This window comes from Ostrea edulis, chromosome 8 (genome assembly GCF_947568905.1).
Source record: "Ostrea edulis chromosome 8, xbOstEdul1.1, whole genome shotgun sequence".
In the NCBI taxonomy this organism is placed as follows: Eukaryota; Metazoa; Mollusca; class Bivalvia; order Ostreida; family Ostreidae; genus Ostrea; species Ostrea edulis.
Genome location: NC_079171.1, coordinates 59,271,442 through 59,289,084, shown reverse-complemented (window position 1 = coordinate 59,289,084; position 17,643 = coordinate 59,271,442). Strand labels below are relative to the sequence as shown.

The following is a 17,643-nucleotide window of genomic DNA, read 5'->3' as shown; positions in this document are numbered from 1 at the left end:
CTGCACCAAATTAATAATTGGTTTTTCTTGGTATTAGTTTATTCTGGTGACTATTTTAAAGCTGATGTCTGGCATCGGTTTTATTTGTATCTAAAACTTTAAACAGCATGTTTAATCAGCATGTACTTTTATACTGTCTATATTCCTTAACATAACCGTATATCAACTTTACGTTAACCTAGGTTGGCGATGAGTTTCAGCAGTTCAGAAAAAATGCTGCAAGTTTCCACCGCGTAAACCACCTGAAATTTGGGACAACCTAGGTCTACACACTCTGCAAAAGATTTAAACTGAAAAATTACTGAAATTATGTCCTTTCTTACTTTTCCATATAGTTTCTGCATTTTCTGCAATATGGAAACTATTGTTTTCGTGCTGTGAAATGTTGAGGGTTTGATTTCTACGATGACTAAGGATATCATCGTTATCAATGTAATGTATAGAGAATACAAAGCCTTTAAAATTGAAAGGAATTCTTTTGAAGTTGAATATCCTTTTGATTTAGTGTGTAAAGACGGGTTTTACGGACTGAAATGTGCTAAACCATGCGGGCACTGTACGCCAGGGACGGTCTGTAATAAAAGTGCAGGGGCATGTCCTAATGGATGTCAAGATAACTGGAGCGGATCTAACTGTGACAGTAAGAGTAACATGCAGTTTTAGAATATGATTTTGAAGACATTTGGCATTGATTCAAATCATTCATCGATATCTAAATCATTTAATTTCAAACTATATTATGGTATAATCCCTGTGTTAGATTCTTTGCATTGAAATACTAATGCGTCAATCTTATTTTCTATATGATAATTTGCATACGCTTGTCTATAATGTTTGATTTCCATAATCATTAAATAAACTAGATGAATGATAAGTAAAAATATGTTAGGTGAGTAAAATATGATGATGATAAATGCAATAGTTTTCAACTTCAGTAATTGATCTGATTCAGGGTGTAAAGACGGGTTCTACGATTCGAATTGTTCCAAATCATGCGGGCATTGTAAGTCAGGAGATGTCTGTGATAAAGTGAACGGGGAATGTCCAAGAGGATGTCAAGGTCAATGGAGTAGGCCTAATTGTGACGGTGAGTTAGTTATGTTTATTTCAAACAGTTTACCACCAATTATGAATTAACCCAATCATGTTTGATTTGTACTCCATTTAAACATACATAATGACCCTGTTTTAGTGATCAGCAGCGGTAAACTGAAGTAAAAATAATTTGTCCCAACATTACTAACTATAATTTTAGCAATTTTAATATCTTAGTTCTACTATTGATAATCTTAAAATCTTCCACATTTTGAAAACTCTGATCAAAATTCAGTCGCAATCTGCTTTATAGTTTGAGGTGCCACTCTAAGTATTATGTGTCCACTAGCCACTTTATTCAATTCAAAGCACGTCGCTTTCAAATGCGTTAACTGAACATGCGTCTCTGCAAAGTTAATTCCATAAGTCCAGCATGGAGGTAACGCCCAAAAACATTTGATACATATAGCCTTCATTGAGGCTTTTATCATCAAATGATCCTTATCGTTAAATCAAATATCAAATAAGATATCAACGTATGAATCCGATGAAATGTGAAGATAACGAACAGTGATCAATCTCATAACTCCTACAAGCAATACAAAATAGATAGTTTGGCAAACACGGTCCCCTGGACACACCAGAGGTGGGACCAGGTGCCCAGGAGGAGTAAGTTTCCCCTGTCGACCTATGTGGAAGACTCTGGTGTGTTTTTTATTACGAGTTCACTGATATATACCGAACTGACACATTGATGAAACTGAATTTTGCTAATAAATGAAACATCGTGGGTATATAGCAGTGTCGATTTGAAGATCGAAGCAAAATACGTTTCTTTCAACACACATTTTGAATAATTTCAGAGTTTTAGGAATTCAAAACAGGACAGCTAATAAAGCATCTTGTTATACACCTTAAAATATGTCTTATATAAAGCTAATACGATTTAGAAGTAACATGTTTACTGTTAAACCAATTATCACGCTCGTGGTCTATTGACCAGTCAACAGTTTACGAACTATTGGCCGGACTATAGTCTGCTTTATTTCTATTGGCTGTATAAGTCACGTGGTTCTCTGTCTGTTGTTATGGCGAGGTTCACCGATTTGACTGATGAAGATACAGATTTAGTAGAAGGAACGCAGCACATAGACACAAAAATGTAATTATTGATTTTTAATTAGGATATTACGCAGGTTTTCTTTTAAACTAGTGGAAGTGTTGATAAATGAATACAATTCCTCTGTCATGTTAAAAGTTCGAAGTCAACAAACCATGTCACATGGCGTATGCATCTAGTAAAACATCCTAAAAATTGAAAGTGTATAACAAAACAGTTATAGACTGTGTCCTCGGACAACAGCTGTTTTGTTTGACCCTTGAACGGATCTGTTGTCCTCAGCCTACGGCTTCGGGCAACAGACCCGTTCTCGGGTCAAACAAAACAGCTGTTGTCGTCGAACTCAGTCAATAACTGTATAATAATTTGCGCCCATGGAAAATCCAACAGATTGTTGGAATACTTTGTCACCAAAGACATTAAATATATTGTCAGTGAGGAACTACAACATCTTTTCAATATCAATTTAGGAGTCTTTGTGCGTAGAAATTCATGTTTTACTTGACTGATTACATGATATGAAATATCCGCACTTCCTATTGCATTAAAGAGATAGCTATCTACATAATGAAAATCCCCAGCCTTTCATTTATAGTGAGGAATAGTCTGGTAAAATCCTGAAGACTCTTACGTTTTAACGCTATTGACTTGTAAACACTTGTGTGAATTTAAATTTACCGAAAGTCGTGCACATTTATTTTTAGAACAGACCAGTAATGCTTCCAAAAGTAGTAATGTTATCAATATTATTATTATTATCATCCGTTGGGATGAAATGAATAGTATCAAAGGCGATGCTAATCAAATATTCTTTCTAAAAATGTATTAAAGAACCTTTAATTTTGAAATCCCAAAAATTCTTAAATCGACATTAAGACATATGACTTTTCAACTCTTTCTACGTCCCTGATCTCACCTCTGGTATATGTTTGCTAAACCCTTATCTCTGTATTCCCTATGGGAGTTTTGAAACTTGCTATTATGAACTTTTTGTATTTTAGGGAAATTACTTTCAACGAAATGTATGAGGCATTTTGATTATGATTTTTGAGATCAACTAATTCGATACGCACGAGCTTGTACTGCGTATTGTCAGTTTTTAAATCGAGGCACGCTACTGGCACAGAAGTTGATGGTACAGGGGTTTCAACAGTCTCGACGGAAATCAACATTTCGCAAATGTTATAGTCGTTATAACGATCTAATTCGTCAATACAACATATCATTCAGTCAAATGTTGTGTTACGTGTTTCATACGAATTGTCAGGTCGTTCTTGGCACACTGATTTTGACTACGGATAACTCCGTTTACCTGATCAGGATATAGGTCTCACGTCAAGTGTGACCGGTCGAGAGGGGATGCTTACTCCTCCTAGGCACCTGATCCCATAGCTGGTGTGTCCAGGAGTCCTTGTTTGTCCAACAATTTATTTTGTATTGCTTATAGGAATTATAAGATTGATCATTGTTCGTTATCTTCACCTTTCATCTTTTAAAAAAAATGAAATAAAAGAGACGAATGAAAACTTGAAAAATATGTTTTTATATGTATTATCTCATAAAAAGTAATGTTTTTAATTCAATCAATGGTATAATGCAGTGTGTAAAGGAGGGTTCTACGACTCGAGTTGTTCCACACCATGCGGACACTGTAAGACAGGGACGTTCTGTAACAACATGACAGGGGAATGTCCAAATGGATGTCAAGATCAATGGAGCGGATCTAAATGTAACGGTAAGACAGTTAACTTTCTGTAGGAGTAATCACATTTCATAATTAATATCGTTGATGTGTCCATATAAATATTCAATCAGTTTGATTCTACTTCATATGTTTCATCTACGTCATCCGAGTCAATTTAGCACATATCAAATCTACACTCTTTCATTTAACATATTTTTAATTAACTAAAGATGATTTCATAAAGTCAATTCACGCCTTTATTGTTACAATTGCATTGGGATATGAACCTTAATCTGATTTTAAAATATTAGAAAAATGAAGCCAAATGGGTTACATTTCCCCCCATGAAGCACGAGTAATGTTCCGTTTTCGAATAAGATTGTTCGATGTTTTGGTAAATGAAGATTACAATTTAATTCTGAACGCAGGGAATCGTGAGTTTGTAAAACAAAACACATTCAGTAAATGTCCGGGCCTCATACACTACCAATTTTGTACAATATGATACACTGATGTAATATAATTGATTCAAATACATTTAATCATCCTAACTTTTCAAACGAGGGTTTGATAGATTATCCGTTGTTGCGTCATGAATATTTCTTACAGCCCATTTCTGGACTTTAAGGAATCCTTCCATGTTGGTTTTACATGTATTATTCCAAACTTTGAGACATTAGTTAATTGAGGGCAAAGAGTATATGTTACTGTACAGTAGATCATTGTGGAAAATGTAATTTTAAGCATCGTAGATAACTTAAATGTCATAGAATTACAAGCACAATAGATATGGCTGTCATACTGAAAATATTGATATGATGCAACCTGTTAACACTCATCCAACAAATCTGTTGAATTTGATTAGCTCTAGTTTGCTGCAAAAGAGTAATCGACAGAATGCTTGAACTAGCGTTGATTATGCTCAAAATTAAGCATTGTGAAGGTGTTATATATTGTATGGCGGAAGCACGCTCGGTTTCTTTAAACACACGCATATATTTATTACATATTTTTATATGTTGATGTTCTTAGCTATAAATAGAAACTGCTTAATTTTAATCATTTGTATAATTTAGTGTGTAGAGACGGGTTTTATGGAGCGGGTTGTTCTGAAACATGCGGACACTGTAAGTTAGGGACCTTCTGTAATAATATGACAGGAGCGTGTCCAAATGGATGTCAAGAACACTGGAGCGGACCGAAATGTAACGGTATGACTATCAAGCAAATAATTTTAAAATATTAAGAGTTTTGGTTCAAAGAAGTCGAGCACTAATTCAAATAACTAACCAACATGTACACATATTATTTCTGTCAACTATATTCAATTTCTTTAATTATTTTGTTAATACTTTTTTTGGATCCATATAGTAGATATTATCATATTTACTTGTCTATGATGTGATATTCGTGAACTAATTAAATATTTAAATGATGCATATAGGAACTAAATGAAACCTTTTGATATAATTACACATGTGATAACAAAATCGATTACTTTAATGTTCAATGATTGATATAATCCAGTGTGTAAAGACGGGTTCTACGACTCGAATTGTTCCAAACCTTGTGGACACTGTAAAACGGGGATATTCTGCAATAAAGTGACAGGGGCGTGTCCAAATGGATGTCAAGATCATTGGAACGGATCCAAATGTGACGGTTAGATAATGAATTTTGATCCAAAAATGATCGATTACCTTTATTTTGCATTGGTATATGATTACTTGCATATACGAAAACTCTCGTTCAGTGCTTGACAAGCCACAATATTTATATAACATTCAGTGTTGTACTTTATGTACAATTGTTAACTGCATATAACATCGTTGATACTTGAACAAAATATCCAGATTGTACATCGAAACGACACTAACAATGTCGCCCTGTTTACACATGGAAGAATATGGGTAATGAATTGGTACATTGTGTACTACCATGATATTTTTAAGCCAGCATATAATATACTACTCAAAATTTTATAAGGATCATAGATGTTTTTGTTTAAAAATTAATAACTGCATAACTGGCAATATTGTGTCTAAGTACAATCAAAAACGTCTTCAACAAACTTGCACGTGCATTTCATGCCATGGGAGATGCGTTTCTCATCAAAGTTTCTGCTTTTGCTACCATTGCACGATTTTCACTCAGGCAGCGGTGTCTGATTCTTTCTAAAATTTCAAACTCACTTGAGTGTTTACACTACGTTTATCAACACAATGCCCCCTCAGCGTGTAAGGCGTCGCCTGCCGACAGAACAGCTGGTCAGATGTATTGAAATGCTTGACGCTGGCTATTCACAACGTGACGTTGCAAATGCACTAAACGTCAGCCAGAGTGTTATAAACAGGGCCTGGAACCGACAGCAAACTTTTCGTACAGCAGCACACCGACATAGGGGTGGTCGTCAGAGGTCGACAACCCAACGCCAATACCTTTTTGAGGCTCTTCAGGCACGACGCCATCCCTTCTGGACAGCAACTAGCCTACGTAACGACCTCCTGAACGCCTCGGGGTGAATGTGTCCACTCAGACGATACGGAATCGGTTTCACAATGCAGGTTTCAACTCGAGAAGGGCATGTGTTTGAGTCCCTCTGACTGTTCGACACCGGCAGGAGCGATTGAACTGGGCTGAAGATCATGTCACCTGGACACAAAACGATTGGGTTCAAGTTCTGTTCACCAATGAGTCCAGGTATTGTTTGGACTTTACAGACAGGAGGCACCGAGTGTGGTGATGACAACGTGAACGTTTCCATGATGCCAACATCAGTGAACATGACCGTTATGGTGGTGGTTCCATCATGGTCTGAGGTGGAATCAGCAGGGATGGAAAAACAGATCTTCATGTCCTGGAGAGAGGAACAATGACGGGGGTGCGGTACCGGGATGAGATCATCGATGTTTACGTCAGACCATACGCTGGTGCTCTTGGCCCTGAGTTCGTCCTCATCGCGCCAGGGTGGTGGAGCAGTACCTTTAGCAGGATACAATTGTCCGTATGGACTGGCCAGCGCACTCACCGGACTTGAACCCGATTGAGCATGTATGGAACATGCTGCAGATTGCCCTTTCACGCCGTAGAGCACAACCCACGACTCTGGCAGAGCTCGGAAACGCCCCCGTGGAAGAGTGGAACAGCCTTCCCATTGGAAACATCCGAGTGCTTATTGACAGCATGGCTCGACGTTGTCAAGCCGTCATTGATGCAAGGGAAGGCCATACCCGGTATTGACACTTCATCGACTAAGTGTAATGATGGACTACCCCCAAAAACTGCGTAATTCTTTCTTTGGTTTTCTGCTAAATTTTTGTAATGAAATGCCTTTTGGTGTTGTTATCATATTTCAAGCATTCCGTATTGATAAAAGTTCATGCCGTTCATGAATTCTCATTCATAACCTGAGTAAACACGTTTCTGAGTCAAATGTATGTCTTTTGTTATGTTAGTGGTAAATTACAAACATATAACCTAGTGATCCTTATCAAATTTTGAGTAGTATATATAACGAATTCGTTGATTTCGATTAGGTACAGTTTACTTTAATTGAGTGTTCGTTGAATACTTGAACTAGGTTTAGTTTAACAGTAAACACTGGACAGGACCTGCAAATTATATAAAACACATTTTCCCTTTCCTTTACCACATGCGCATATATATGTTGCATTTTTTCCCCTCAGAATTATATAAAATGTGTGTGAACAAAATGAAGGCCATTTTTTAAAAGTAATATGGACTTTGCTTTAGTGTGTAAAGGCGGGTTTTATGGACTGAATTGTTCTGAGTCATGCGGCAGTTGTAAGACAGGGACATTATGTAATAACATGACGGGGGCGTGTCCAAGCGGATGTCAGGATCATTGGAACGGAACTAAATGTGACGGTAAGACCATCACATGTGTTTATGTAATTAACTTTTAGTTAGTTTACTTCAAATAAGTTGAATTCTTTGTTTTGAGCCTGTACATCATTAATTTTAAGTTGGTTGAGGATTTCGTGTTGCATTCAAACATCCACATTTCACTCGTTGTTATATGATGCCCATCAACAAATATAGTCTAAGATAATGTTAAGTGATAAATATAGATGCCAATAAATCCATTAAAATAACATATCTAATTCCATTTGCCTTTTCTAATAATAGAAATTCAACTTGTTTTCAATGATTACTATATTTCAGTATGTGAAGGCGGGTTTTATAGCCAGAATTGTTCTAAAACATGTGGACATTGTAAAACAGGAACGCATTGTAACAACATGACTGGGGCGTGTCTAGAGGGATGTCAATATCACTGGGATGAATCTAAATGTAACGGTATGACAATTAAAAGTTTTCTAAAATATTATAACTTTAATTTCGTTAACTTTGTCTCATTGAGTGTTTGATCAAAGTATACTGCTATAAACGTATCTGAAAATTTCAATTTTATACTACCCATACACTTTTAAGTAACATTGTAACTCATCAATATAAGCAATGACAGGTGGATACAGCGAACAACGATCAATGTCATAACTCCTTCAAGCAAATCGAAGTTCATCATCAATTACCTTTATACGTGGAAATTTAATCAGTATGTGTTTAAAGTCCACTTCGTTCCACGTCATTTAACACACGTCACATCTAAATACGTTGATTTATGTTACCTCCTTTTACAGCAAGCTTCATAAACTGAGTGTGAAATTGTGGTAAATCAGACTATTATTATTAGTATTATTATTGTTTCCGTTTACCTGATCAAGATTTAGGCCACATGGCGAATGTAACCGGTCGACAGGGGATGATTATTCCTCCTAGGCACATGATCCCACTCTTGCGTGTCCAGGAAAGCGTGTTTGCCCAACTTGCTATTTTGTTTTGTTTATAGGAGTTACGAGATTGATCAATGTTCGTGATCTTCACCTGTCATCATTCAAGAAATGCAAAACGACACTTAACCTTCCCTTAATGTAAGTGATATGGCCCGAAAATGAATTGTTGCAACGTTTCATATAATAAAATCATTTCACAATCTATTGCATGCATCATCCAGCGGACCACGTAATAACTGAGTTGCAACAAATTTGGTCAACGTTGCTTAAAAAATGTATTTGAACAAAATTTATCCAGGTTCGTTTTCACAGTATGCGTTGAATGGGCGCTCCAGATTCCATTCAAACAAATACTTTCTGAACTATGTTTGATACCATTAAAGTTGTGATACCCCAAACATATTTCGCTACAACATATGCTTAAAGTTGTGCAAATCAAATGTAGATTCTAAACTATTCTAAAGAACTTTTTATGAATTTGAAACACTTCCTCCAACTAACAACATCAAAGCTTATGATATTTCAACACATTGCACGATATTTCCCGAAAATAACTTTAAAACCTTGACTGTTTTGACAATATGAGCAGTTATTTCATCAACAGCAACTGTACTTAACATTCCTTATAGGAGTTACGGGATTGACCATTGTTCGCTACCTTAAATTTCCATCGAATGAAGCTGAACGAATTGAAGAGAATCCTTTCGACATTTTATCTACTACTATAATTTAGTTTGTGAACGCAGCTCAGATAAGGCTATTCTAGAAAAATCACAGTGCTGTTATAAATGTACATCTCTGCACTTCGTACCATATGACGTCTCATGGAAAAAGTACGTCACAGCGTACATGTTCTGATAGTTGCATCGCGGGGAAAGTTTCATAATATGTTGTCGTTATTTACTACTGTTATCAATTCATAAGCTGTATACGTGAAAATATATCTTGTCAAATGAATATATATATAATATATACATTATTCCTTTATGATATCAAATCATTCTCCATTTTTAATGTATAGTATGCACAAAGGTGATATTCATATTATATTGCAACCTTGAAATCGTCCCTAATCTGAATGACTGATGCGTTTAAAAATCCCCTCATGTACATAAATAATACCATACTACAGAAACAGTGGCGAAGTCCAGGTTCATCTGCTATAAAAAATAATATGAATTTTTCTGATTTATGATTTAAATATATTTATGCGTTTGAAAAATGCGGGGACCAATTTCTGCCTTGTATATTAACGGTATGATGTGTATAAGAATGTGGACAACCCCGGTAATTCGCTGATGAATGTTGATATGTTGTTAAATTATAGCATGTTTAGTTTGAGTATGCATTTGTTCTCAACACTTTTCATGTTAAGGATTTTTTTCTGAGTACATCAATAACAATTCAGCTGGTTACCCGCATGAACTTGAACTTTTGTTCACAAATAGGGCCTCTTGCTGTTTTCCAAAAACAAAGTGTTACGTGATATTCAACTGACGTCACGGGGAATTACCATGAGGGGGATTTACGGTAGCTCAGTCACGGTCAGCATATGGGATGTATTGTTTCGATTTTTAACCGTAACAAGTGCAATGATACCTGTGAATTTGAGGTGCAAATTCACGCCATGAGTATTGTGCATTTTACTATGGAAGCCCTTAACCTAGTTGCGAAGGAGGATACTACGAAATGAATTCGTCTTAATCATGCGGATGTAATAAGGGAGAGACGTCCTGTAATAACATGCAGTGGGTCAAGTGAAAACATTTTAACCATGTTTTGATATGAAATGACAAATGCCATGATTTTAAAGTTCAATGATTGGTATAATTCAGTGTGTAAAGATGGTTTCTACGACATGAATTGTTCCAAAGCATGTGGACACTGTACGACAGGGACGTTCTGTGATAACATGACGGGGACGTGTCCAAATAAATGTGAAGATCACTGGAGTGGATCCAAATGTGACGGTAATAATATGGAGTATATAGCATTATATATAATCATAACTTTGGTTATTCTAAAGTATATGTTTTAGTCCATGTTTATGAAGTGGATTTATTCGTTTTAGCATTAATTATCGACTAAGTTAAATTCAAAGTTTGTTTATCTGCATCTTATCATACAATAAACATTATATATGAAGATATACCTTTACTTGTTTATAAACATGTTCAGTAATAAATAGTTGAGGCAAATAAAACCTGTAGACTATGATAATGCAATAAATGACGCATGTTATTATTAATATTAGTAAGAATATCACAATAATTCAGTGTGTAAAGGCGGATTTCATGGACTGAACTGCTCTGAATCATGCGGACACTGTGAGACAGGAACGTTCTGTGACAAATCGACAGGGATTTGTCCAAAAGGATGTAAGGATCACTGGAATGGAACAAAATGCGATGGTAAAAAATTAACTTACATCTGAATCCTATACTACAAAGTAAACCTCACTGTTTGATCATGTTAATGTTACTTCATAAACTGAGGGTAAACATGACTATAATCAAATCACTATTACCCGAGTTCTACTTCTCCGTTACATTTTATTTGATCATTATTCGTAAACCAAGCATTCTGCGCTCGTTTTCCATGCATTTCCCTTTAAAGGGTTTTCGTTCACAGTTCAAAAAAGTGTATCTATTGTTCACCATTCAATTGGAGTTTATTAAACGTTCAATCTTTGGGTTTTTTATTTGTCACTCTAAACCCCGAATTGAAAGAATCAATCTCTCAACAACAGAAAGCAAAATAAGATTGTGCGTGTAATGGTGGAAAAAATCTATAGAAAATCAAATATACTAATAATGCTGTTCTTATTCATTTCTATGAGGTATTCCAATTATTTCCACTAAACATTAATGATTCAATTCACAATGCTGATTATCAATTTTTCTACAACGGAAAAAATACATGTACACTTGGTTACTTGATTAGAAATGAAATGCACACCCCCGTGGTGATTTTTATGAGTTTGTGCTAATTAGCTAGATAACTTTAACTCAACTTCACTAAAAAGGAAAGCTTCGTAGTGTACATAGAGCTTGTCGTCTGGGAGTTTTATGGATTAATTCCTCCAACTGATTTGTCATATCCCTAGTTGGTGACCTTTAAATTCAGCAAATACTTATTTTAACCTAATACTTATGCAGGTACATTTTGTTTCACTATAGTTTAAACATTCAAAATTAAAGTTCATGAGATCGTGCTGTATATATGCTCCCTTGCTGCAAATCGTGGACGAATCGACTCGGAGGCAATTAAGGCCTTTGTTTTCTGCTAAATAACATAATTCATGCTGATCTTTGTAACAAATTGCTACACACCGTTCTGCGGATGACAACGATATACAGCAAATTGTTAATTACGGTGTGAAAACTGTACCATTTTGGATGTGGTTCCGAGGAAAATAGTCTTATAGATTCATTTGCATCAGTGTATGTAAATCAACATTTAATATTTGTTTCATTTTAACATATTTGATGAAGAGATCAATCTGCAGTTATTCTCGGATACGTATATTTGGGTTACGATATGTTTCTCTGTTTTTCTGTCTATCTTATGTCTGTCAATATGTATCTGTATGTCCGTATTTTGTCATGTTTGTGAAGTTTTTGTTCTACTAGTTCTGATTTACATAGATCAGAAAAGGAGAATTTATGTGGTGATATTGTCGTCGCTACTGTTGCTGTTGTTTTGTTGGCATGTACAAACTTATAGAAATAGGTGTCTATGAAACTGTTCCACCTTCATCATTTCACATGTGTTCAAAATCTCCGTCTTTCAACATCCTTGAGTCAAACCGCAATTTCTCAAAAACTTAAAGAACAACGAAGCCGGGTGCTAATGCGCCAAAACGTAGTTATCATCTTAGACATAGAAAGATGAAAGGTTATGGTAATGGCAGTGACCAATCTCATAACTCCTGTAAGCAACACATAATAATTGAGCAAGCACGGACCTCTATCCACACCAGAGATTAATGAGCAATTATCCACTCTCGACTGGACACATTCGCCTTGAGCTCTATGTCATGATCAGGTAAACGGAGTTATCCGTTGTCAAAATCAATGTCACATGAACGGCCTAACAATCGGCATGAAACATGTCAGACAACATTTGACCCAGTGATAGGCTGCATTCACGAACTAGATTGTTATAACGATCTACATGTGAGGTTTTGAGAATAACAATCAATCTTGCAGATGACTTCATTCTCCGGATAATCCTGCAACAAACACCTTGCATCGAGACTAGCAACCAGTAAATTGTAATTTAATTGATTGACCGTCGTACACACAAATATGGCAAAGTAGTGCTATATTCGCCCGCTATGTACTTGCGATTTTAAGACATGAGTTGGATTTCTCGGGCAATATGGGTAGTTGCAACGCGGGAAAATACAAACAAACTTCTGGAACACTTTAATCAGTTTCATACATTTTAACTCGAGGCAAATAGGAACAAACGAACAATAAAATCGCATGATATCTGACAGTCCTTTTTTGATAATGTCAACATATTTCCTGAAACCATGTATTAGAATACAAAAAGAAATACATTGTGATATATTCATCAATCCATTGATTAGTCTAATTGGTTGATATATAGATTGAGATAGGAAGGTTGATTGATTGAAAGAGAGCATATCAGCAATGGAAGTAGAATATATATTTTTCTGTCTGTGTCCCGCAACCATTTTCAATTTCAATTCGACTAAGTTCAATAGTTGTTTTTAATGTAATCACTATGCCATGCTTCGCTCGCTACATCAACATTATCACAGCACATTACCCCCACACAATGTTTAGAAAATGCTTTCATGCGCAATATGTTGAATATATCCTACAGAGAGAGGGGGATATAATGATATAGAGAGATAAATCTGAGGAGTATTTTGTGATAGGCATGATGCCTATTATACAAAGGCAAATAAAAGAACAACGATCAATCTCATAACTTCTATAAGCAATACAATATAGAAAATCGGGCAAACATGGACCCCTGGATATACAGGTGGTGGAATCAGGTGCCTAGGAGGAGTAAGCATCGCCTCTCGACCGGCCACATCCGCATCGAGTCCTGTATATTGATCAGGTAAACGGGGTTATCCGTGGTGAAAATAAGTGTGCCAAGACAGGCCTAATCATCATTATGAAGCACGTCAGACAGGATTTGACCCAATGGGGAGTTGACTACAGCTGTTGTATTGAAGCATTAACCCTAAAACCTCCATATCCAAGAGATGAATGTTTTTGTAGTTTTCATATCGTCCTTGACATACTGGGTGTGAATTAACATGGAAGTCAAGCACATATACCCACTCAAAAGAATCTACAAGGCTTTTTTTCCCCTGAAATAACTCTAAACTGTTGCACCGAGACGGTATTTATAATTTGTTACAAAGCGTAGCACGAATGAAAACGCTATGAAACAAAAACAATTTTGTTATATAACATTAGCATTCATGATGTGATGTGTAACAAATTGTTTTACACCGTTTCGTTGTTACATACCGTATCGTGTAAAATATAAACGTTGTACTCGTAATGTTGATCATATGTAGAAAAAATGAGTCATACTATAATATTTACAAAGCAAACTCATCACAAGTATCATTCTTGGGTTTTTCTTTAAGTTTGTGCTGACGGATTTTATGGCGGTGACTGTGATAATGCATGTGGACATTGTAAAACAATACAACCCGTGTGTGAGAAAACCGAAGGGAACTGCTCTGCTGGCTGTCAACAGGAATGGGAGGGACCACACTGCGATGGTAACTGGATAAAATTGAACATAAATGAAAAAAAACAAACAATAAGCCACCTTTTCTACAATATGTAGACGTTTGTATTAGTCTATGTTTCTTGGTGTTTTTACACCCATACGAAATTTTATTGGAACAGCTTGTGTCAAATTTATTTCACAAACTTCGAATTCAAAATGATCACAAGACAACAATTATTTCCAATCGCATTTATCTATCAAAATGATTGAATAATTGAATACATAGCCCTTAAAATGACATTTCCTAATTCTTATCAATCGCGTCCTCGTTCATTTAGATGAAAGGTAATGAAAACGAATAGCGATTAATCTCATAATTCCTATAAGCAATGCAAAATAAAAAGTTGGGCAAACATGGATTGCTGAAATGAAAATTTTTGATTTCATTGGCATGTTTGAACCAGGAAAAAAAACTTGCGTTCCGGAAATTATGAAAATGGATATTGTTTTCATTGGAAAGGGGTGATTCCGTATAACAAGAGATGATAATTATTGATCAATTCAATATTTAAATTCAATATTATACGAACTCATATATTAATTCATCTCATGAATCAATGACAATTAGATCTTTTCGATTTGGGTCCGAATATATTATGTAAGTGCAGTCAGCGACCAATTATTCACTCCCTAATCATTGTTATCCATGTGGTCTAGTTAATTATATCTGCAGAACTACAAAACAAGTCACGTGTTTCAATGTTCTTTGAAACGATTCGATTATAGTTGTTAAAGAGTGACCATATACTACAAGTCAACGTGTCTAGTGTAAATTATAGTGGTATGAATTTTCAGTTTTCTGTTTCAGTTCACTCTCTAAAAGTTAGTACTGCGGATTCCCAAAAAGCAATAATAGGCGGAACGGTATCCACTGCTGCTGTCTTGTTGATACTTGGAGCTGTGTTGATTATAATTCTAAGGTATATCATTTAGACAACGTATGTATCATAAATCTTTTAAACAGTCTTTTGAATCAATATGTAACCTTGAGCCTAACACGTTTACCTCACTGATATGTTATCCTCGTATATCATAATGCAGTACTTTGATGGCATATAATTCTAAATTTTAAAAAAAAAATGACAACAGAACATCCATTTGATCTCAATTTGCAGTTATAGGTAAAGTAAAGAAATTGTTAAAGGTATTCCAATTATAGCACTAGTTGTTTATGCTTGTAGGCGCCGAATGAGTAAATCGGATAGTGCAAGTGAAAGAAGTGATGTCCAAAACTTCACGTTCAGAAAAGGATTAAACAAGAGCAGAGCCAATCAATATGCAAACATCAGTGGTACGCATCAAAACATCACAGGTAGTCTGAATGTTGTTGTTGTCAAGGGTAAAAAACCACCCGGTGACCTGGACCGGTAACTGTCCTAGTAAAACTAAACGGCTGAAATCGAGAAAACGATGATGGGTATATCTTATTTTTAGAACCCGTGGATTGAAATTTGGCATGCAAGTAATTAAAACATTAATATATGCAAGGAGATCGGTGAATTATGCATGTCATACCTAGTTTCTGAGTGTTGAGGCATTTGAAGCGAAGGGTAGTTTGTTTTTCTATCTGTTCAAAGTTAGAACCTTTTCTATATTGATGATCTCATAAACTTCGAGCCCAAACGAACTTAGTCCCTGTCTGTGAAATATCTTCAACCTATTTGATTAAATACAACTATTTGATAGAAACTCAATCAGATGCATCATGCAATGTACCGGAAATAAAAGAGACTGAAGACGGTGGGTATTACAACACAGTCCAGATCAACACAGACATACGAATTGAAGATCTACAGGACGTGATTCTGAGAAAGAGCGAGGGAGAGAACAACACTTTTCTCCACGAATACAAGGTAATGAGTATATCACTATCATACAGAAAGAAAGTAGGAATTACGGCTATTCTAGCGTTAGTCAATTCTAGCATGTAACGAAGAACATGATATGCATTATCTACATGATTTTAAATGGGCAGTATTGAATGGCAAAACACTTTATTTCGATCCTTTACGAAATAGATAGAAACTACTATTACAATGATTTCATATTTCTTGGTATGAAATCCCCATGTTAAGAAACATCGACTTTGAGTGGGTATTAGGTTGGTGGCATTTGGCTGTCAAATCGATTATTGTGCATAAATATTCAATACAACATTTTTTCAATTGACAGAAATTTCCACCTGGAGACGTCAACATCTGTCAAACTGCAAAGAAGACGGATAATGTCGTTAAAAATCGCTTCAAAACCACATTTCCATGTAAAGTGTATTTTTCATGTTTTCTTTAAAATAACCTTAAAATAATTTTAGTGCAGCCATAGAAACAGAATATAAAGTGGAAGATCGCAATTTCTGTTTTAGACGAACATTCCAGAGTGGTACTCAAAGAAAAGTGGAGTGATTCCGAGAATGACTACATTAATGCAAATTTCATTAAGGTAATGAGTATTCAATGTTTTACCTCTTAAATTTACTTTTTTAAAATTCTTTTTATAATTATTGATCTCACAAAAGTCTGTATATGGGATTTCAGGATTGCAATGGCGAGAAAATCTACATAGCAGCACAAGGTATGGAAAACGTGTATCTATACAATTGGTTTTCTAGTGAAAGTTATTACACGCCCGTCATTAGAAATAATGTGTAATGTTAAGGCGCTGTCCTGCATCTGTCCGGCTGGTTGGCGGATGGCCTTCTGCCCGCCCGTCCCGGGTCCTCTTTCCCGGACATTTTCCCATAGCGGATGTATGTACAACTTTGAAATTTGTTCACAATATATCCCTTAAGAGTTGTAAAAGTGAGTTTGTATTTCAGCTGGATTGGTCCAGCCTTGACCTACTTTAGGGCTATAAGTAGGTCAAACAGTTTTCCGGGATTTTCGTTACAGATACAGATATTGCCCTGGAAATTAAATCTAAAGTTCTTTTCAGGGGGATACAATTTTGGTTTGCATTTCAGTTGGATTGATTTGTCCGTCCGTGACCCACATTATGACTAAAAGTAGGGCAAATAGTTGTACGGTTTTGTTTGGTGGGTGTCTATTTTTTATCATGGATACCGAAATTGTCCTGAAATCTAGTAAGAAGCTTCCTCTTGGAAAAATACAAGTTCGGTTTGCATTTCAGCTGGATTGGTCTATCCATGACCTACTTTTCAGCTAAAAATAGGTCAAACAGTTTCCCAGTCTGTTTTC

The 17,643-nt window shown here is 35.7% G+C and overlaps 2 protein-coding genes across 2 annotated transcripts in view; both read left to right on the top strand.

Moving 5' to 3' along the window:
- The first annotated feature begins 405 nt into the window (after nt 1-405).
- Nucleotides 406-14,506, top strand: LOC130049759 (multiple epidermal growth factor-like domains protein 10). Its single transcript, XM_056147738.1, has 7 exons — nt 406-640; nt 953-1,087; nt 3,756-3,890; nt 5,367-5,501; nt 10,492-10,626; nt 10,933-11,034; nt 14,301-14,506. Exons 1-7 carry the CDS (start codon nt 406-408, stop codon nt 14,504-14,506), a joined length of 1,083 nt encoding a protein of 360 aa, XP_056003713.1.
- The window catches only part of LOC125660785 (receptor-type tyrosine-protein phosphatase kappa-like), an 18,878-nt gene continuing 12,166 nt past the window's right edge, over nt 10,932-17,643 (top strand). The window contains exons 1-7 of the mRNA XM_056146743.1: nt 10,932-11,067; nt 14,301-15,369; nt 15,631-15,761; nt 16,136-16,302; nt 16,622-16,709; nt 16,812-16,888; nt 16,984-17,020. Of these exons, the coding sequence (XP_056002718.1) occupies nt 15,233-15,369; nt 15,631-15,761; nt 16,136-16,302; nt 16,622-16,709; nt 16,812-16,888; nt 16,984-17,020 (637 nt within the window). The 5' untranslated portion in view covers nt 10,932-11,067; nt 14,301-15,232. The remainder of the gene's footprint in view (nt 11,068-14,300; nt 15,370-15,630; nt 15,762-16,135; nt 16,303-16,621; nt 16,710-16,811; nt 16,889-16,983; nt 17,021-17,643) is intronic.